Here is a 23,000-nt window from a genome sequence, read left to right on the forward strand (position 1 = left end):
CATTCTGTACACAGCAACTGGAAGGACTTATTTTCTGTGTATTTACTATTTTACAACTGAGTGCTGCCAACAAAGTAGCTTAATTATAAAATATTCAGCTGTATAAAATAATGTATAGTGCTTAATTACAAATGGAAAGCATAATTTTTGAAAAATAAACACTTGGACATAACATAGGATCCTACAAAAAGGCATTAAGCCAAGTGGTTTTTAATTTGCTTATGCTGACGTTTTTCTTTTTCTGTTTTTTGTTTTTTTTCCAGCCACTGGAGTATTTCATGATCTTTCTCCTTTATATGTTTCCAGTGGAATGCTATTATTTTCCCAAGTCACTCTTCCCAACAGAAAAAAACTAAAGTGTACTAAATGAACTCTAATTCCAGTAATTTCATGAAAAAGCACAACAAGCTCCATTTTCTAGAGATTTCCCTAGCAGAGAGAGGTGACCTAAGTACATCATGAGCACCTTGACGTATTTGCTCTTTATAATCTTTTCTCTCTAGGGCTTAGCAGTATGAGTGGTGTATATTAAATGCTCAATAAATATATCTTAAACACTATTAAATGAGTACAACATTTAATATTTTGTAAGAGAATCTAAAATTTTTTGAGTCATAAACTGGATGCTCCCATAGAGTGCTTCTGTATTTCAATGATATAATCATGTGATTTTTTTTTTTCTAAAACTGTGAGTTTTGAGCTCTCTGAGGTATGCATTTTCTTTTTCATTCTTGACAGCTAATTTGCAATACTTTCCACTGGTCACATACTTGCCCTTTTTATCTAAAATGTCAAGTTTCTCAAAGTTTACCTTGAAGCATGACCAAAGACTGTCGAAGTCGGCTGTTTTCTTTCCGGGTGTTTGTTAGTTTTTCTTTCAGGCTTTTTATTTTGGTGCACAATTCTTCCTTTGACAATTCTGCTAAAGGCTCCTCATCCTCACTGGAGCTTTCACCAGGCAGAAAGGCATTTCCTGAATATGGGTCTCTCTAAAATAGAAGGCAGGCACAACAAAAGAAGCTTCATAGCATCTTTAATGGTTTATCCCAGGTTAACCATTGCATGTTGTTGCGACTTCATCAGACCCAAGAATTTCTTGTTCTCACAGGCACCTGCTGCTACTGAGCATGAAGTGGATGTGCTGGGAGCGCCCCACAACCCTGCTCCCCCGACATCCACAGTGATCCACATCCACAGGGAGACCTCCGTGCCTGACCATGTCATCTGGTCCCTGTTCAACACCCTCTTCATGAACTCCTGCTGCCTGGACTTCATAGCGTTCGCCTACTCCGTGAAGTCTAGGGACAGGAAGATGGTTGGCGACCTGACCGGGGCCCAAGCCTATGCCTCCACCGCTAAGTGCCTGAACGTCTGGGCCCTGATCGTGGGCATCATCATGACCATTCTGCTTATTGCCATCCCAATACTGATTTTGCAAGACTATCAATAAATCAGGAGGAATCATCTCGGCCAGGGAACCTGTTCTGCCCGTGACCTGTCTCCCACGTACTCAGCCTTCCATTCCTCATCCTGCCCCGGAGCTGAGTCCTGTATCCACCCTTTATCCTCACACACTTTTCTACAATGACATCCAATAAAGTACACATGTTCTTGGTTTAAAAAAAAGAAAGTAAAAACTAAAAACAAACAAACAAACAAAAACCTCCAGAAAGTAAAATTTTATAGCTTCTCTTGACAGTTTCCAATCCCTATTGCTCAAATATTCTGTATTTATGTTTAAATCCTGAGAACAGATGTCATTAATATACAACAAAAGATGTGCAAGATCTTTATGAGGGAAGCAAAAAAAAAAAAAAAAAAAAAACTTGACTGAAAGATAATCTAAATTAATGTGGAGAGAATCATGTTCAAAGATAAGAAAGCTTAATTAATTTGCCCTTTGTTCAATTATCATTTTATTGTGAAACTATAATTGTGGTTCATTATTTACAAGTAATGTTTTTATTAGATTGCAACATTATTGGTGAAAATGATAAAGTATTTGTTGAGTGTACACCAGGCATTTAGTGGTGGTGTAGGTACTTTATCTGTACCTTTATATGAAATGCCTGCTTTACAAATGAGAGAATAGATTCAGAGATACTGTCATTTGTTAAAGGTCACATATCTAGTAAACACTGAAGCTTGGAAGAGATCTCAAGATTGGTTCCTGTAGAATCCTTCATTTAAAAAAATACTGATTATCCCAAAATTGAGCCATAGAATTAATATGATTTCAATAAAAATCTAAAAAGATATTTTGGTGACCTAATGAATTTGTTCTAAAATTTATATGGAAGAACATCCTTCATTTAAAAAAAAATACTGATTATCCCAAAATTGAGCCATAGAATTAATATGATTTCAATAAAAATCTAAAAAGATATTTTGGTAACCTAATAAATTTGTTCTAAAATTTATATGGACGAACAAAAGGCCAAGAATATCCAAAGCTAAAGAAGTATAAGAAGCAGGGTCTTTCTTCACAAATAAAAAGGCTTATTAAAAATCCAGAGTAATTAAAATAGTAGGCTGCTGGTTCAGGGATAGACAACATGACCAAGAAATAGAAGACAGTGACCCGAGACTGGGCATGGTGGCTCATGCCTGTACTCCCAGCACTCTGGGAGGCTGAGGCAGGATGATCTCTTGAACCCAGAAGTTCAAGGCCAGCCTAGACAATGTGGCAAAACCATGTTTCTACAAAAAAATACAACAATTATGTAGGAATGCTGGTGCACACCTGTAGTCCTGGTTACTTGGGAGACTGAGATGGAAGGATTGTTTGAGCTTGGTAGGTTGAGGCTGTGGGGAGCCATGATCACATCACAGACTGGAAGACAGAGCAAGACCCTGTCTTAAAAAAAAAAAAAAAAAAAGAGAGAGAGTGCCCCAAAATAGATGCACGCAGATGAATAACTTCCACATGATAAAGGTGGCATGGCAGCTTACTGCAGAAATGGGATCTGTTCACCAAATGAAACTTAGAAAAATTGGTTAACCATTTGGAAAAAAAATTAAAGGAAATGGATCTCTTATTACACACACACACACAAAACTTCAGATGGTTTAAGAATTTAAACATCAAGAACAAAATTAAGTTTTGCAAGAAAGCTAAGTACAGGTATTTTGAACCTGGGGCAGGAAAGAATTTCTTAGGCATAAAATCATTGATCATAATTAAAAAGATGAATAAAGTCGGGGAGGCTGAGGCAGGAGAATTGCCTGAACCCAGGAGGCGGAGGTTGCGGTGAGCCGAGATCGCGCCATTGCACTCCAGCCTGGGTAACAAGAGCGAAACTCTGTTTCAAAAAAAAAAAAAAAAAAAAAGATGAATAAAGTCAGCTAAATTAAAATTAAGAACTTTTGTTCATTAAGGCACATTAAAAAAAAGTGAAAAGACACATCACAGCTGGTGGATATTTGCAATACTGTTAAGTGGCAAATCAGTAAGGAAAAAGAAGCCAGCAACCCAATGGAAAAATAGGCAAAAGACACAAACAAACAATTTACAGAACAAAAAAACCCATAGGGCTTATAAATGTACAAAGGGATGCTCAACCTCATGAACACTCAGGGAAAAGATGATCCAGATGACAGTGAGATATCATTTGGGGCAAAAAAAAAAAAAAAAAAAAAAAAAAAAAAATAGAATGAGCTTGACAAGAGCATGGAGTAGATTCGGATCAGTGGAATTTCCTCATATTGTTGGTGGGAATGTAAACTGGCAAAACTACTTTGGAAAACATTTGACATTATCTTGTAAAGTTTAACATTCACCTACCCTCTCATCTTGTAATTGATTTATAGGTCTATACATAAGGGACACTTTCAACATTTGTATACAAGGAAATATGTCCAAGACTTTCTGTAACAGTGTTGTTCATAATATCAAAAACCTGAAAACAGCCCAAATTCCCATTGATAGGACAATGGGCAAATGAGTTGTGTTAGTTACAAGTTGGGATATTATACAGCATTGATAGTGAATAAATTATAGCCAAAATGAATTACTTTTGGTAAAATGTAGAGTGAGAAATGCAAGTTCCAGAAGTAAACATAATATGGTAAATTTTTTGTAAAGTTTGAAAACAGGTAAAACTAATGATATATTATCTAGATAAATATATGTCATATATGATATATAATCCATAATATATATGTTTAAATAGAAACAGGTAATGAGACTACATTATGGGTGTGTATGTATATTTTTATAAAACTATTATTGTTATCATTTATTTATTTACTTTTTGAGATGGAGTCTCACTCTGTCTCCCAGGCTGGAGTGCAGTGGCACGATCTCAACTCGCTGCAACCTCTACCTCACGGGTTCAAGTGATTCTCCTGCCTCAGCCTCCCAGGTGGCTGGGATTTCAGGCACATGCCACCATGTCTAGCTATTTTTTTTTTTTTGTACATTTTGTAGAGACAAGGTTTTGCCATATTGCCAAAGCTGGTTTCAAACTCCCGACCTTAAGTGATCTGCTCACCTCAGCCTCCCAAAGTGCTGGGATTACAGGCATAAGCCACCATACCCAGACTATAAAACTATTAAAACACTAGTAAATTAAGCAAAATTGAATGTGATTGCCTTTAGAACGAGGCAGGCAGGGGATGGGGTAGGCAAGGAGTCTATAGGAAGTTATGAGTTATAGTAATGTTTTAGGTCTTGGGTTGGGCAGCAGATTTATTGGAGTTCACCATATTTTTTAAGTAAAAAATGAAAGCTGACATGAAGCAATAAATAGAGACTATCTATCATATTGCATTGCACATAGTAAACATTCAGTAGTCATTTTTTTGGCTGTTTGTGGTGGCTCATGCCTGCAATACCAGTACTTTGGGAGGCCAAGGCAGGTGGATCACTTGAAGTCAGGAGTTCAAGACCAGCCTAACCAATATAGTGAAACCTTGCTTCTACTAAAAGTACAAAAAAATTAGCCAGGCGTGGTGGCATGTGCCTGTAATCCCAGCTACTCTGGAGGTTGAGGAAGGAGAATTGCTTGGACCCGGGAGGTGGAGACTGCAGTAAACCAAGATTGCGCCATTGCACTCCAGCCTGGGCAACAGAGTGAGACTCTGTCTCAAAAAAAAAAAAAAGAAAAAGAAAAATCATTTTTATCGTATTAGTATACAACGTAATTTCCTTCTCTGTAATTAATCTCCTTTCTCCATTTCCATTCGTATTTCTCATTCACAACCTTCTGATTGAGACTATGCTATAAGGGGTCTCAATTTGGGGGTTACTGAATCAGAGAAGGTAGAGAACAGATTCAGTCAAAGAAAAGCATTCACATTTACCTTTTAGTTTAAAAAATACTCTTAAAGGTCAATAGCAAGACAGTTATTTGAAAACATGCTTTTAAGTTGTAACATTCAAGCTGTGTTGAGACAAAAAGATTTTCTCAAACGACCAAACTGGCATATATATATATATATATATATATATATACACATACACATACACACACATATACATTCATATATATATATATATATACACACACACATATATATGTGTATATATATATATATATATAAATCTGGAAAATTGGAGTACATAGTGGAATTTATAAGGATACAAACCTAGAAGTTTGTTGTATAAAATTTTTGCAAATTAATGTGAGAGTAGAAGAGGTAAAAGCATGAAATAAAGCCTCTACTGCCCAGGAAAAGAAAAGACCTGGTGCGTAGATGTGGAACCTGGGGAATAAGAACTTAATTGGCATGAAATCTAATTTAAAGGTCTTTGCTCTTCCTGTCCTGCCCTTTAGGGGGAAAGAAGATGAATTTCAGGGGTTGTGGGTAGATGATAGAGACATATGGATAAATGGGGGCTATCCCAGAACAGCAGGCTGGCTCCTTGCTCATTCTTAAGTTCTCTAAGGAGCCCTCATGTTCAGCATCAGGGCAACATGGTGTCTCTCTGGGCCATAGATTGGAAATGGCCAAATTGGTGTCCAGGCAAATGGGCCAGAAACTGCATCCAGATTTCCGAGAGGTCATGCAAAACAGCTGGAGAATCCAAATGGTGCTTGTGTCCTGGTTAGGGGATAATAAGTTCTGGGAGAACTAATGAAATAGAAACAGCTGGCCAGGCATGGTGGCTCACACCTGTAATCCAGCACTTTGGGAGGCCGAGGCAGGTGGATCACTTTAAGTCAAGAGTTTGAGATCAAACTGGCTAAAAGGTAAAATTCGTCTCTACTAAAAATACAAAAAATTAGCCAGGTGTGGTGGCTCACGCCTGTAATCCCAGCTACTTGGGAGGCTGAAGCATGAGAATCGTTTCAACCCAGGAGGTGGAGGTTGCAATGAGCGGAGATCATGCCACTGCACTCCAGCCTAGGTGGCAGAGCGAGACTCCATCTCAAAAAAAAAAAAAAAAAAAGAGAGAGAGAGAAAGACAAACAGCTTAATATCTAGACAGAGAGGCCACAAGGTGTTAGAACATTATAGAGGATGGCAGTGTGCGCCAGGATGGCAAACTTCAGCAGCAGCTACCAGTAGAATCCCCAATGGACCTGTAAGGATTGGGTCAATGGTAACACCAAGGGACACCCTGTAACAAGGCAGGGAAATTAAAACCTCAGTAAAAGATCAAGTATCTTTCCCCAGAGGCTGAAGGTAAGACTTTGAAAAACTTGGTTTACTTCCCAAGAAAAGAAGTAGAAAGTAGAAGAAGGGAAGAATTTAGAATTCACTGAGGCTTAAATCCTGAAGTGACTTAGATAATAATAGCTCAGAAAGATTGTTTTACACTAGAAAAGGAATAAACAAGTTTAAGCTTTTTATTGTCTTATCAATCAAGAATGGAGAATTGAAAGTCAGATGAGATCTGTTACAGAAAATACAATTAGATTTTTATATGATTTGTAGCATTTACATTCAACCTTTATTTTATTTTGTTTATTTATTATTATTATTATTTTCTGGAAACAGGGTCTTGCTCTGTTGCTCAGGCTGGATGCAGTGACACAATTTTAGCTCACTGCAGCCTCGAACTCCTGGGCCCAAGCAATCCTCCCGCCTTAGCCTCCTGAGTAGCTGGGATTATAGGTGCAACCCACCATACCTGGCCCTAGCCTTCATTTTATAAATGTACAAATATATGTATATGTTTACATATTTTATTGTTATATATGTATTTGCATATATATATACATGTCCCATACATCTTATAGTGATGCAAATTACTAACATCATATGTAGACAAATAGCTAATGTACTCACATTAAATGTATAAATCCCAAAGAAAAAATGACATATTGATTAAATATAAATAAGAAACTCTTAAAAACTGAAGATAGCCTATTGAGACCATAATCCTATGAGCAGTAATTACAATCTACGGTCTAGTTTTTATTAGCAAGTTTTAGCAAGTTGCTACAAGAAGGAAAGGACAAAAGGCGAAAGCCAATCCATTTGTAAGCATCAGTGGAAGGAAATAAAGTTAATAGACACATACTAGATTGGAAGACTGTATTTGTAATATCTCAAACCATAAGAGACCAATTTCTATAATAAAGTATTTGTGCAAATCAATAAGAATTGACAGAACAGGAAATCTACCAGAATAAACCAAGAAAACAAACAGAAAACAAAAACCTAATAGAAAAATGGACAGTGCAGAGACTATCTATCTATCTCCAGGTATCTCTTCTCCCATTCTTGTATCGTACAGTAAAGGTTTTAGCTGGACTCATAGTTGTCAGCTAAAGACTTCATTTCCCTGACTCCCACACAGCTCAGTGTGACTATATGACTAAGTTCCCTCCAATAGGATATGAGCAAGAGTGTCGTGGACCACTGACGTATTTATAATCTTAAAGGAACAGGCATGCCTTCTTCTGCCTGTATTCTCCTTCTTCTGTTGGCAGAGGGGAAGGCATGATGAGAGTGAGGATGGTCATCTTAGAGCCAGAGATAGAGGTTGTATGTTGAGGGAGGTAGATCAACAAGGTAAGAGGGACCCTCAACATGTGGAGCTGCTATAGCACCCCTAAACTGCTCATACTATGAGGTAAGACGGAAATAAATTTCATCCTGTATAAGCCATTATTATGCTATTTGGGTATGTTTTTACAGCCTGTGCAACATATATTATAACTAGTCCAAAATTTAGTACCCAGAAGTAGGAATAACTAAAACCTGAAATATATTTGAATTACTGAGAGGTCAGGTGGTAGGCACACTAGATAGCCGTTGATTCTTGTTAGACCTTGGGCATATTTGGTACAACAGTCACCTGGAATACCTTTAAATGCAGACCACAAGCTTACTGAACCTGGAAGAAGAATGCTGGTGTATATCAGCTACTCCTTTTCAGTTCTAGTCAGTTTGCAAGCAGACATGGAAGGCTCTCTTAGTGCAACACGCAATTTAAATGAACTGAAAGTACAATGATGTTCAACCTTCAAATTTTCAAAAAGCCAATTACTTTTATGTCTAAATAGCAGGAGGTAAGACTGTATTCTCAAGGCTTTCTCAAGAGTTTTCTTTAGGCTGGGCCTGGTGGCTCACACCTGTAATCCAAGCACTTTGGGGGCCAAGGCAGGCGGATCACCTGAGGTCGGTAGTTCAAGACCAGCCTGACCAACATGGTGAAACCCCGTCTTTATAAAAATAAATAAATGAATAAATAAATAAAAAGAAAAAAAAAGAGTTTTCTTTAAGTATTCTTGCCACATAATGAAATCTAGCCCAGTGGTAAGCTTCAGATGCAGGATGTTACCTTCAAGCTTTTTGTTTTGTATGGTTGTTTAGATAACTGTCATAAATTTGAGAGAAAAGAGGCTGAATACAGATGCCATAATTGAAAAGAACAGTTTTCAGACTTACAATCTATGACCAAATAAAATCTCTGGCTATAGGGAATTTCAATGGAACAAAGAAGAAATAAGTGGTTTAGAAAGCTATTCAGTTTTTGCTAAAGAAGTCTCAATACCGGCCTACGAGAGCATGTGACTGTTTTACCTCTCAAGCAATCCTTGGGTTCCCCCAAATCTGCACCAGGAGATTAAAACAATGAGGTATCATTTTCACCCATCAATTTGGCAAAAATTAGAACTCTGGATATTAATGCTAATGATTTGGGAAGTACAAATACAGGAACCTCTTAAACACTGATACTGGACATGCAGACTGATATGAACACTCTTGAAAAGTAATCTTACAATATCTAGTCAAATGAATTAGAAATAAACCTATAACTTAAAAGGTATAAATCACTTTCCCATGTATTTTCCCAGATAAATTGTCACACAGTTTTTTTCTTTTTTCTTTTGAGACAAGGTCTGGCTCTGTCACCCAGCCTGAAGTGCAGTGGTGGGAACACAGCTCCATGTAGCCTCAAACTCCTAGGCCCAAGCAATCCTCTCACCTCAGCTTCCCAAGCAGCTGGGACTACAGGTGTGAGTGATTGCACCTAGTTAATTTTAATTTTTTTTTTTTTTTTGGTAGAGACAAAGTCTCCCTGTGTTGCCCAGGTTGGTCTCAAACTCCTGGGCTCAAGTGATCCTCCCGCCTTGGCCTTCCAAAGTTCTGGGATTATAGGCATGAGCCGCTGCACCAAGCCTCACATGGTTTCTTAAAAGGACATGTATAACAATATTTACTTTGTCATTGTTTATGGTAGCAAGATGCTGGAGGTAACCTGGGTATTCATCACTGAGGAAACGATAAATAAAACATGGTACTATTCAGCAGCTAGAAGCAAGGGATCAGATGTATACATAGTAATATAGACAGATATTAAAAACAGTGCTAATTGTGTGGAAGCAAGCAAAGTGTCCATCAATGAATGAATGGATAAAGAAACTACAGTATTAATATATTTATAAGTGGAATATCATTGAGCCCTAAAAAAGAATGAAATATCGCTATTTGCCACAAAGTAGATGAGCCTGGAGGATGTTATGTTAGGTGAAATAAACCACACATAGAAAGAAAATTAATGCATGATCTCACTTATACCTGGAATCTAAAAAAACTTTCAAATATACAGAGATAGAGAACAAAACAGTAATTACCAGGGCAGACGGGGCTTACAGGAGAGAAAATGGGGAGATGTAAGTCAGAGGATATGAAGTAGCAGACACATAGAATAAACAAGTTTAGAGATCTAATGTACAACACGAGGACCATAGGTAATAAAATTGTAGTGTGTTTGGGATTCATGCTACATGCATAGATTTTTATCTGCTCTTGTCACAAAAATTTTTAAATGGGCAACTATGTGAGTGATGGATATGTTTCACTATAGTAACCTTCTTACTGTCTGTATGTTTCCAATAATATGTTGTATACCTGAAATACACACAACAAAATTTATTTAAAAAAAAGTGCTGATTGAAAATCCAAAACAGATTAAGGTCTATAACACTACTGTACTACCAAATGATGCACACATAAGGTGGTACAGTGTTGTGTGGTTAATAAAAAGATTGGAAACAACCTATGTCTATCACAGGAAACCAGTTAAATAAAGGATGGTGAATACACACAGTGTAATAACATGGAGCTGTAAAAGCGACAAAGTTCTTTATATAATAATGAAAATATCTTCAAAATATATTAAGTCAAAAAGCAAAGTATAAAGCAATATATATGGATAGTTTTTTGCCAAAGGCGGGGATAAGAATGTACATTCATATTTGATTTATTTGAACAAAGAAACACAAGAAGGATAAACAAGAAAGCAATAAGTGTAATTACTTGTATTGGGAGGCTGGTGGCAGGAACAGGGTAGGGGGGAGACAGGGATGTGAGGGAGACTTTTCACTGTTCACCTTTAAAAAACATTTTAAACTATAAGAATGTAATATTTATTTAAATAATTAAGGATATATGAAATAAAACACCATATTACAGAGATATACATAAATATATGTACTACAAAAACACACAAAAAGATACAGAAATAAATATACTGATTGGTTGTCCAAAGCATAGGTGGGTAATGGAAGTGGGGAATTCAGATTTAAAAGGAACAAATGAATAAATAAAAATAGGAGAGGTGCCCTGACCAAACCAGTGATAAGGACAGGCCACAAACTGAGGTCCAAAAAGAAAAACAGTCTTAAAGATGAGGCACTGGCTGGACATGGTGACTGATGCCTGTAATCCCAGCACTTTGGGAAGCCAAGGTAGGAGGATGACGAGATCAAGAGATCGGGACCATCCTGGCCAACATAGTGAAATACCATGTCCACTAAAAATACAAAAATTAGCTGGATGTGGTGGCAGGAGCCTGTAGTCCTATCTACTTGGGAGGCTGAGGAAGGAGAATCACTTGAACCCGGAAAGTGGAGGTTGCAGTGAGCTAAGATCATGCCACTGCACTTCAACCTGAATGAGACTCTGTCTAAAAAAAAAAAAAGAGGCATTCTAATTTCTTCAGTATTTGGGGGGAGGAAAAATATTTTCTGACAGTTTGCTGATCTTTAATTTCTTGAATTAAAGACTGTTATTGAATAATAGAAGCAGGTAAATTGTCTGTTGAGTATGTTTCTAACTCAACACTTCAACATTAAAAAAAAAGAACGTAAGACGGTCCAGTGGCTTACGCCTGTAATCTCAGCACTTTGAGAGACTAAGGTGGAAGGATCGCTTAAACCCAGGAATTTGAGACCAGCCCAGGCAACATAGGGAGACTCTGACTCTACAAAACATTTTTAAAAAGAGAAAAAAAGTAGGATTCTATTTCCTCCATTGAATAAAGAAATAAAAAGAAGAATGAAATAATAGAAGAGGGAAAAGCACTAATAAATTATGAAAGAAATCATAAAATTATGATTGAGCTAGATAATAAAATTGAATCAAGGTAACAAAAAACCAACCTGTCCTTTATCCATGTCACTATTTCCGTTTTCTGAGTCCATTGTCTCTGTCCTTTTCCTCTTTCCTTTTCTAAAAGCTTGTGTATTGGTAATTTCATCTGTCTGCAAGATCTTCTGCATTTTCTCAATTAGTTATCAAAGGTTTTCTGATATCCTAGGAGGAGGGAATAACCATGTAGATGATGCTATTCTGGACGGAGCTCAAAAGTTAATGTTTTCCCTTAAAAACAAAAACAAAAACAGGACACATAACTTATTCACAACTGCATGTTTCATAATGGTACTAACTACTCAGATAAACCACTTTTATTAATGTTTCCTATTCTTTCTTCCACTGACAAATTTAGTACACATTTTCATTTGATGCAAAAATCTTTTAATTTTATTATCACAAAGATTTTCATATTTTCATGATGTAATGTGCAGTGAGTTGTCATTGATAAAATCAAACATTGTAACATTTTATCATCTTTTTAAGTCTTTTCTTGTCAGTTATATTATGAGGAGTCTAAAAAACAGATTAGAAATATTACAAATTTATAGAAACAATATCTCAGAGGACTGACCTTATATGTCTTTAGGAAAAAGACGTTAATAATAGATTTCATGAGAATCAAAGACTAAAATATTCCAGGGAAATCAATAAGAATTTCTTGAAAGGCTTTTTCCCTGCTAAAAGTTCTTAAGTCTTGAAATGCAGGATTTTCCTTGGTACAAACTGAATAATTCTGCCATAAAAAATGGGGGAAAAAATCTCAAAGGCAATAGTACATTTCATAAAGATTTTAAGGAATAATCATTTCTCAAAATCTGATAAAGTAGGCTGGACATGGTTGCTCATACCTATAATCCCAGCACTTGGAGGCTGAGGTGGGAAGATTGATCCCAGGAGTTGAAGATCAGCCTGGGAAACATGGCAAAACCCCATCTCTACAAAGAATACAAAAAGTTGCTAGGTGTGGTGAGTGACGGTAAATGATCAAACTTAACTTTTGCTCTGTACAAATGATGCAGCATGTTAGGTCTCAGCATCCTTACTACTTATATATATTAGTTTGTTTTCATGAAAAAATATTTAATTATAGATAATAAAGCTTTAGAGAAAGGACCGAGCTTAGAAGTCTTCAAGAAATATGTAGACTGTTGAACAGATAGTAACATACAATCCTTATCAAATTACAGTAAGTCATTATTTTAGAAAATATAGTTCTTTGCCTATTTTAAGTGAAAGTCATTATGATCTACTCTAAGTATAAAATATTTGGATGGTCTTAACAAAAATGCTTGTTGTGACTCTTCTTTGAAAACTTACTTGAGCCTTTCAAATACATGAACAGTGCTTGAGCTAACACAGGATTGCACTGTAAATTTCACTCACAAATATCAGACAGCTTGCCCAGTATCAATCTTTACAAATAATTTCAAAGATAGAAGCAATCAAACCAGGTGCTGTGGCTCACAACTGTAACCCTAGCACTTTGGGAGGCTCAGGTGGGCAGATTCCCTGAGTTCAAAAATTCAAGAACAGCCTGGGCAACATGGTGAAACCCCCATCTCTACTAAAATACAAAAAAATTAACCGGGCATGGTGGCTCACGCCTATAGTTCCAGCTACTCTGGAGGATGAGAAACAAGAATTGCTTGAACCTGGAGGGTGGAGGCTGCAGTGGATAGAGATTGTGCCACTGCACTCCAGCCACGGCGACAGAGGGAAACTCTGTCTCCAAAAAAGAAAACAGGGCCGGGCGCGGTGGCTCAAGCCTGTAATCCCAGCACTTTGGGAGGCCGAGGCGGGTGGATCACGAGGTCGAGAGATCGAGACCATCCTGGTCAACATGGTGAAACCCCGTCTCTACTAAAAATACAAAAAATTAGCTGGGCATGGTGGCACGTGCCTGTAATCCCAGCTACTCAGGAGGCTGAGGCAGGAGAATTGCCTGAACCCAGGAGGTGGAGGTTGCAGTGAGCCGAGATCGCGCCATTGCACTCCAGCCTGGGTAACAAGAGCGAAACTCCGTCTCAAAAAAAAAAAAAAAAAAAAAAGAAAACAAAAACAGACAAACAAACAAACAAAAAAACCCTCACAAAAGCAAAATAAAAAGCAATCAAGAGGCACAGGCAAAGTAGGAAGAGATCCAGGGAATCCCTGCCGGCTTCCTAGTTCCTTCCTTCTCACATCATGCACTCTGTCGAGAATAATAGGTGAGGCCTCTAAATTAATGTAGCAGGTTACCTCACACAGTGAGAATGTTTGAGCTGATACATCTCCATTTTATATTTCAGAGCTATGTAGCTTGCATGACACTCTCTAGGAAGGTATAAATCCAGATTCTAGGTATGTTTGCCATAAGCAATCCCTAACCAAGGATATACTCTTAACAGCATTGCATAAATACAAACTGTCCTCCTAGTAAATACATTAGTCTATTTGCAAAAACTTTTCCCGCAAAGGGCTAGACAGTAAATATTTTAAGCACTGCAAGCCAGTAGGCCAAATGTAGGATATTACACAGGTATTTACATAGCAAGAGAAGACAAATTTTCACAAAATTCAAAATCTAACATCTGAGTACAACTTTTTGTAAGCTAAGTTTATTAATGAAAAGAATGGAATTAACAAAAACCATCTTGCTTAATTGGGGTTTGGAGTTAGTGTTTCCTATCGACAAAATCAATTCCAAATGGTCATCTGACCTGTAATGAAATTTTACATATTTCCTCTTTGAAAATGTCTTTTACATTGATAGGTACTGGCATATATTCCATGAACTTATAATTTTCTTAACTGAAGTAAAGTTTACACAACATATAAATTCACCATTTTAACCATTTAAAAGGGTATACATCTATTTAAAGGGTACACTTCAATGATTTTTAGTATGCTTATCATAGTGTATAACCATTACCAAGAAACGCCATACATCCCAGAATTAGCTTATAATTTTAGTTGAGCATATTAACTTCTTAGAAGACTTTCAAAGAATTTTATTAGATTCTTCTCTTGATATTTGCATTTTAGCATGTCATACTTTGAAGACTAATTACTCCCAACCAAAGTTAGGTGGAAGAGCCTCACATTCCACAATAAAATGGATTTTGAAATATGAAAATTTATCTTACATTTGCATTGAGATCTGAGGGGCAGTGCTAGAACCGTAATTTGAACTTAAAAATATAGCCACTGCAAATCTGAGTGGGGATGAAGGTCTCATGTTTTGTTTTAACTTTTGACAATAGGGGAAGTATAAAAAGTAGTTTGATATCACTTATGCATCATAAATTAGTCATTGTTAAAAGGACTTTGCTTCATCATAAGTTTTGCTATAGGTGCTTGTTTTTATATAATTTTGTCTTCTAATTTCTTAACAATTCACTTAAGAGACATTACTAAGTCTACAACAAACGCTTATTTAAAAAGCCATAGGAGTATGGAACAGCAGTCTCTTTCACAAAAATTTCAATCTTGGCCCCAATGCAAATATTTGCAGTAAAACTTTGCCACTGCTAAGCTATCAAAATGCTGGGTAGTAAGGCAAGTCAGAATATCCAACTTCTATTTGAAGTTTCATGAAAAAATTCATGGAATTGATGATAGTCAAGTCCATAAGAATGAATGTTCACTGTTGACATTATTGGTTCAACAATACATGATATTTTCAGAAATTGCAAGGTGATCTTAAAATTTGTATGAAAATGTAAGAGACTTAGAATGGCCAAAACAATCTTGAAGAAGAATTGTCAAATTTATACAGGCAGAAAATAGATATGTGATTTCTTAGGGGTGAGGAGTAGGTTGGGGAGAGGAAATTGGTATAGCATTTCTTTTTTTTAAAAAGATGGGGTTTCACCATTATGGCCAGGCTGGTCTTGAACTCCTGACCTCAGGTGATCCACCCACCTTGGCCTCCCAAAATGCTAGGATTACAGGCATGAGCCACCGTGCCTGGCCCAGCATTTCTTTTAGAGGGGAAAAATGTTTTAAAAAATGAATAGTGGGTAAGTTTCCCGCCCGCAGCAGTGTTGGACCATATAATCATGGTGGATGTGATGGAGTTGCCCAGGGCGCACATCAACTCCAGCATGCTAATTCAGTTCATCGACAAGCCTGTCTGCTTCGTAGGGAAGGTGGAAAAGATTCATCCCACCAGAAAAATGTTTATTATTTCAGATGGAGAATGAAAAAATGGAACCATCGAGTTGATGGAACCTCTTGATGAAGGAATATCTGGAATTATGGAAGTGGTTGGAAAAGTAACTGCTAAGGCGACCATCATGTGTTCATCTTATGTCCAGTTTAAAGAAGATAACCATCCTTTTGATCTTGGACTTTAAAATGAAGCTGTGAAAATTATCCATGAGTTCCCTCAGTTTTATCCTTTAGGGATTGTGCAACATGACTGATCTTGATGGATTTCCATATGATTGCAAATGAGCTATATTAAAGACTATTAAAGGAGGCCCCTCTTGTTTGAGCGAGAGATTTCTGTGCTTTCTCATATTTAATTTGCTCTTTTTAAGATATTTCAACCTAGAGTTTTTGATGGAACTGATATATTGGCAATTCTCATCTAAGTCCTTTTATAAAGAATTGCTACTCCAGTATATGGTCAGATTAGATGCAAGAATAAAGCAGTTGTCTGAGTTTAGGTTTCTATTTTATTAATAAAAACTAAAATGGTACATAAAAAAAATGAATAGTGATGGTTGCAACATACTCTGAGTATACAAAAAAAAAATTACCTCCACATTTAATTGTACACTTTATTTTATTTTGTTTTATTTTATTTTAGACAGAGTCTTGTTCCCTCACACAGGCTGGAGCACAGCACCACAATCACAAGACACTGCAGCCTTACAGTTCTAGGCTCAAGGGATCCTCTTGCCTAAGCCTCCAGAGTAGCTGAGACTACAGGCATGCACCATGACAGCAGACTGATTTTTTGGTTTTTGTTTTTTTTTTTTGAGAAAAGGTCTCAGGATGTTGCCCAGGCTGATCTTGAACTCCTGGCCTCAAGTGATCCTTCTGCTTTGGCCTTCCAAAGCATTAGAATTATAGGCATGAGCCACCATACTTGACTGAATTTTTTTTTTCTTTTGAGACAGGGTCTTGCTCTGCTGCTCAGGCTGGAGTATAGTGGTATAATTTTGGCTCACTTCAGCTTTGACTTCTTGGGCTCAAGTGATCCTCCCATCTCGGCTTCCCAAATAGCTGGGACTACAGGCATGTGCCACTATGCCCAGCTAATTTTTTTATTTTTTGTAGAGATGGGATCTCATTGTGTTGTCCAGGCTGATTTCAAACTCCTGGCTTCAAGTGATCTTCCTGCCTTGGTCTTCTAAATGCTGGGATTACAGGCATGATCCATCGTGTCTGATTAATCATACACTTTAAATGGATCAACTGATTGGTTTGTGAATATTATTTCAATAAAGCTGTTTTTAAAAAATACACATAATGGGGATTTCCAGCTCTCTGGAATCCCCTCCCACATAGTAGGAACTCTTTAAAAAAAAATACAAATAATGGTTCAAATATTTTCTTCAAAGTATCTGCTGATGACTAATAAAATGAATAACCATAGGCTTTAAGCACTTTATATTGTCATAAATTCTGCAAATTTGTCTAATTATTTTTCTGCTCTACACATATTTGTAACATCTTAGTGGATTCTACTTCAGGTTGTACTCAATTAGTGTTTTCTCAATTTCTTTGAAACTATTTTTGCCCACAGTTTTTTTCACAAAGGTTATTTATACAAACTAATTTGTTAGTCACTCTAAACTCAGCATTTGTTTCTCAAATGAAAAAAACAACTGAGCAGCTAGAACCAATAAAAACTAACAGTCACTTTCCTGTTATTTAATTGATTATTCTGCTGCTCCCAATGTCCCCAACCCCTTGGGCAACTATCTTTGCTGAAAAGCTAATAGTTTTTTTTGTTTGTTTGTTTTTTGTTTTTTTGTTTTTGTTTTTGTTTTTTTTTGTTTTTGTTTTTTTGTTTTTTGTTTTAAGACAGGGTTTCACCATGTTGGTCGGGCTGGCCTTGAACTCCTGACCTCAGGTGATCCACCCAACTTGGCCTCCAAAGTGCTTGGATTACAGGCATGAGCCACCATGCCTGGCCAAAGGCTAATTGTTGTAAACTACTGTAGTCAAGTATAATTCAATGATTATAACTCATTTTCTGTAAATGGCTTTCCTTCTTGGCTAGCAAATGAGCCATAATAAATTCTGCTTGCACTAATTTTCATTTTTAAATTTTTGTGAAGAAATTTGGCTGTAATGAAATATGAGATATTCCATTTTAAATTTCCTAATTTTTCTGACTGCTATTTCCCCGTGAGTTGGAAATATTGTGATGAGTGCTTAGTTGGCTAATGCTAACATATATGATGTTCTTTCAGCACAACTATAATGTCATTGTATAATAAACACAATCGATTGCAGTGCTCATGCCTATAGTCCCAGTACTTTGGGAAGTGAGGCAGCTGGATCACTTGAGGCCAGTAGTTTAAGACCATTCTGGCCAATATAGTGAAACCCCACCTGTACTAAAAATACAAAAATTAGCTCCCTTTCTCTCTCCTTCTCTGCCTTGAGAGGACACAGCAAGAAGGCTGCCACCTGCAAGCCAGAAATGGAGCCTTCACTGAACCTTGCTGGGCCTGATCTTGTGGAGTGAGAGAAACAACCATTTGTTGTTTAAGCCACCCAGTCTATGGTATTTGTTATGGCAGCCTGACCTTACTGATACATTTCTATCGCAAAATGGGGTGTCAGTTTTCTACTGAGAACCTAAGTGCTTAGAGTACTGTAGAAAGTGACGTAATTGAGAAATTTATCTTCTTTTTATTTGAAAGGTAGTAATTAATGCTCATTACAAAAGTAAAAGATCACATATAGTGCATGAAATAAAAGTATAAAAGTCTAAAAAAAAAGTATAAGTCTTCCTTTCAGTTCTTTTTTCTTTTAAAGTACATAATTAATTGTCAAGAGTTATATTTTTTTACTTTAAACTTCATTAATTCCTGCTAAAAATTGCTTTAGGGCCGGGCGCGGTGGCTCACACCTGTAATTCCAGCACTTTGGGAGGCCGAGGCGGGTGGATCACGAGGTCAAGAGATCAAGAGCATCCTGGCCAGCATGGTGAAACCTCGTCTCTACTAAAAAATACAAAAATTAGCTGGGCGTGGTGGCGCGCGCCTGTAATCTCAGCTACTCGGGAGGCTGAGGTAGGAGAATTGCTTGAACCCAGGAGGCGGAGATTTCAGTGAGCCGAGATTGTGCCACTGCACTCCAGCCTGGAACCTGGTGACAGAGCAGGACTCTGTCTAAAAAAAAAAAAAAAAAAAAAAAAAAAAAAAATTGCTTTAGGATTGCAAAATCATTAAAAATAAATAATAAGTTTCCTACAAAGAAACATATGGCTGGGTGCAGTGGCTCACACCTGTAATCCCAGCATTTTGGGAGGCTGAGATGGGTGGACCACTTGAGCTCAGAGGTTGGAGATCAGCCTGGCCAACATGGGGAAACTCTGTCTCTACTAAAAAAAAAAATTAGTCTCAGTCACTCAGGATGCTGAGACAGGGGAATCACTTGAATACAGGAGGGGGAGCCTGTTGTGAGCTGAGATCAGGTAACTGCACTCCAGCCTGGGTGATAACAGTAAGACCCTGGGGTAAAAAAAAAAAAAAGAAGAAGAAAGGAAAGAAAGAAAGAGAAAAAAGAAAAAGAAAATGAAAAGAAAACATATGGCAGAACCTTTATGCCACTGGATTTTTCAAAGATTTCTTGGCTATGATACCAAAGGCCATAGACGATAAAACAAAAAAATAGGAATATTGGACTTTATGCAAATTAAAGTTTTGTGCATCAGAAGTCAATATTGACAGAGTTAAAAAGGCAACCCATAGAATGTGAGAAAATATTTTCAAATGATGTATTTAGTAAGATATTAATAACCAGAATGCATAGAATTCTTGAAACTTAACAAAAAAATGATTCAAAAATGGGCAAAAGACTTTTTTCCGTAGAAGATATACAAATGGCCAATATCACACAGAAAGCTGCTCAGCATCACTAATCATTGGGAAATGCAAATCAAAAGTACAAGAAGAAACTACCTCATAGCCATTAGGATGGCTACAAACAAAAATACAAAATCCTAATTATTGGTAAGGACATAGAATAACTGGAACCCTGTGCACTGTTGGTGGTAATGTAAGATGGCACAGCCACTGATAGAAAACAGCATGACAGCTTCTCGAAAAATTAAAAATACAATTAACATACGATCCAGCAATTCTACTTCTGCATATATACTGAAAAGAATTAAAGCATAGTCTTGAAGAGATACCTGCACACCCATGTTCATAGCAGCATTATTCACAATAGCTAAAAGGGGAAGCAACCCACGTCCGTCGAAAGACAATATATAAACAAAATGGGACATATACATATAATGTAATAGCATTCGACCTTAAAAAGGAAGGAAATTCTGATGTGCTACAACACGGATTTACCTTGAGAACATTATGCTAAGTGAAATATGCCAGTTCCAAAAATACAAATATTGTATGATTCCATTTACATGAGATACCAGAATAGTCAAATTCACAGAGATGGAAAGCAGAATCGTGGTTGCCAGGGGTGGGGGAAGTGAAGTAATAGGAATTATTGTTTAAGGAGCACAGAGCTTCAGTTTTGCAAGATGAAAAGTATCCTAGAGATGGATGGTAGTGATGGCTGCACGATAATACGAAGGTATTTAATGTCACTGAACCAAACAGTTAAGAATTGTTAAGATGGGCTGGGCGCGGTGGCTCAAGCCTGTAATCCCAGCACTTTGGGAGGCCGAGGCGGGTGGATCACGAGGTCAAGAAATCGAGACCATCCTGGTCAACATGGTGAAACCCTGTCTCTACTAAAAATACAAAAAATTAGCTGGGCATGGTGGCGCATGCCTGTAATCCCAGCTACACAGGAGGTTGAGGCAGGAGAATTGCCTGAACCCAGGAGGTGGAGGTTGTGGTGAGCCGAGATCGCGCCATTGCACTCCAGCCTGGGTAATAAGAGCAAAACTCTGTCTCAAAAAAAAAAAAAAAAAAAAAAGAATTGTTAAGATGGTAAATTTTATGTTATGTGTGTTTTACCACAACAAAAAACTTGGACAAAAACAAATCAGTTTACAAAAACATGGTTTTTATATTATCCCTAGTTGTATTAATGTTAAACATTTCTCCTGCAGATATGATTTGGTTAAAGAGCAAATCCTCAAGTTTCTTCACAAACACACAATTTCACTCAAGACCAACCAGATATAGACATGTCAGACCTTATTTAGAATGTCTACTTTACAGTAGATTTCAAGTCAATATTATGTTATAAATTCCATACATGGGTGATCCAATGTTTATGTTAGCTGTCAATTAGTAACTTCAGAAGGAATATTATGAATATGGCTATGTAATAGGTAGCAAAAAAATTCACTATGTGGCTATCTGCCCCCAATTTATTTATTTATTTACTAAAAGAATGCATCGTATTAATTCTCTAGATAGTTGAAGGAGATGAGATGAAACATAAACACAGCCATGATAACACTTAAAATATGTGGTTGGGGGTGTGGTGTGCTGGTTCACGCCTGTAATCTCAGCACTTTGGGAGGCCAAGGTGGGCGGATCACCTGAGTTCAGGAGTTTGAGACCAGCACGGCCAACATGGTGAAACCCTGTCTTTACTAAAAACACAAAAAGTAGCCAGGCATGGTGGTGTGTGCCTGCAATCCCAGCTACCGGAGAGGCTGAGGCACAAGAATCGCTTCAAACTGGGAGGCAGAGGTTGTAGTGAGCTGAGATCACACCACTGCACTCCAGCCTGGGTGACAGAGTGAGACTCTCAAAAAAAGAAAACAAGATGTGGTTGGAGGAATAATATAAGCCAATGGCTTTAATTTTTTTTGACTGTTACAGTAAAAAAATACATTTTGATCTAGAAAACACACACACACACACACACACACACACACAACTAAAAATTTTAAGAAACATATTTACTCTTACTATATGCAATGTACTCTCTCAGATTCTATTCTGTCTGTTCTGTTATTTCATTAAAAAAAGTGCTGGTCTTAGCACATTCAACTGATTTCACAACCCATTAATGGATTATAATCAACAATTTGAAAAACAATTTCCTAAGCAACATCCAAATTATGAAAAACACAATATCTCAGAATTAAAACCTAGAAAAAGGAGAATTTTGTAACTAATGGAAGCAAATCAAAACATAAATTCTTAATGCATTTATGTTTAATTTTAACGAATCAATGACACACCTAATGCAGGAATTCAAAAGCCATCTCTGAAATACTCAAAAACAAAAGTCTGGCTCACACCTGTAATCCCAGAACTTTGGGAGGCTGAGGTAGGCAGATCACGAGGTCAGGAATTCGAGATCAGCCTGACCAACATGATGAAACCCCATCGCTAAAAAAAAAAAAAAAGAAAAAAGAAAAGTCACCAAACTTAAGGAAACTAAATTAATATCAAAATATAATACAGTCATCCCACCTGCCTTTGTATTTAAATATACGTTCTCTATTATGAATTCAATTAAAAATTCTGAAAGGCAAGTATGGCACTACAATAAAACCTAAGTGCCCTTTCATAGGTTTCAAAAGTTTTGGATTGTGGCTGGGTGTGGTGGCTCACGCCTGTAATCCAAGCACTTTGGAGGCCAAGGCGGGCAGATTACCTGAGGTTGGGAGTTCAAAACCAGCCTGACCAATGTGGTGAAACCCCGTCTTTAAAAAAAAAAAGAAAAAAAAAGTTTTGGATTGCTTTATACATATATTAGTTTTGAAATGTATAAAAGACCCCTTGTAGTACTCAGGTCAGAATATGAACTGACGACTACCTCCTAAATGAATTCCAAAGTGGCAGAAAATTCATGCCAATGTAATTCTAAATATCCAGTGGCTGGCTTAATGATTTCTATAAAATGCACTACTAGTCTCTGTCCAGCTGCTTAGCAAGATGTGGTATGGAGGAGAGAAATGTCTACGTTATTTATTTTTAGTTATATATGTTCTAGAGGAAAAGAAATCAAGATTGAAATGGCTGTAAATGTCTAGGTGCATTCCGAGCACTCCAACT

General features: G+C 37.1%; 1 protein-coding gene and 1 pseudogene across 8 annotated transcripts in view; one reads left to right on the forward strand and one right to left on the reverse strand.

Annotated features, from left to right (window-relative positions):
• BEND6 (BEN domain containing 6) overlaps nt 1-23,000 on the reverse strand; it is a 74,241-nt gene that overhangs the window by 37,173 nt on the left and 14,068 nt on the right. For 6 of the 8 annotated variants that reach the window (XM_039467971.2, XM_074398173.1, XM_074398169.1 and 3 more), the window contains 2 exons: nt 11,844-12,063; nt 812-989 (listed from right to left, as the gene is read on the reverse strand). In XM_039467971.2, the coding sequence (XP_039323905.1) occupies nt 812-989; nt 11,844-11,963 (298 nt within the window). In that variant the 5' untranslated portion in view covers nt 11,964-12,063. Of the gene's footprint in view, nt 1-811; nt 990-11,843; nt 12,064-12,686; nt 13,618-23,000 lie in introns of those variants that run through there. The other 2 variants (XM_074398171.1, XM_074398172.1) reach the window with 2 other exon arrangements.
• LOC101041095 (replication protein A 14 kDa subunit pseudogene) lies at nt 15,879-16,534 on the forward strand (annotated as a pseudogene).

Source organism: Saimiri boliviensis, chromosome 4, assembly GCF_048565385.1.
Source record: "Saimiri boliviensis isolate mSaiBol1 chromosome 4, mSaiBol1.pri, whole genome shotgun sequence".
In the NCBI taxonomy this organism is placed as follows: domain Eukaryota; kingdom Metazoa; phylum Chordata; class Mammalia; order Primates; family Cebidae; genus Saimiri; species Saimiri boliviensis.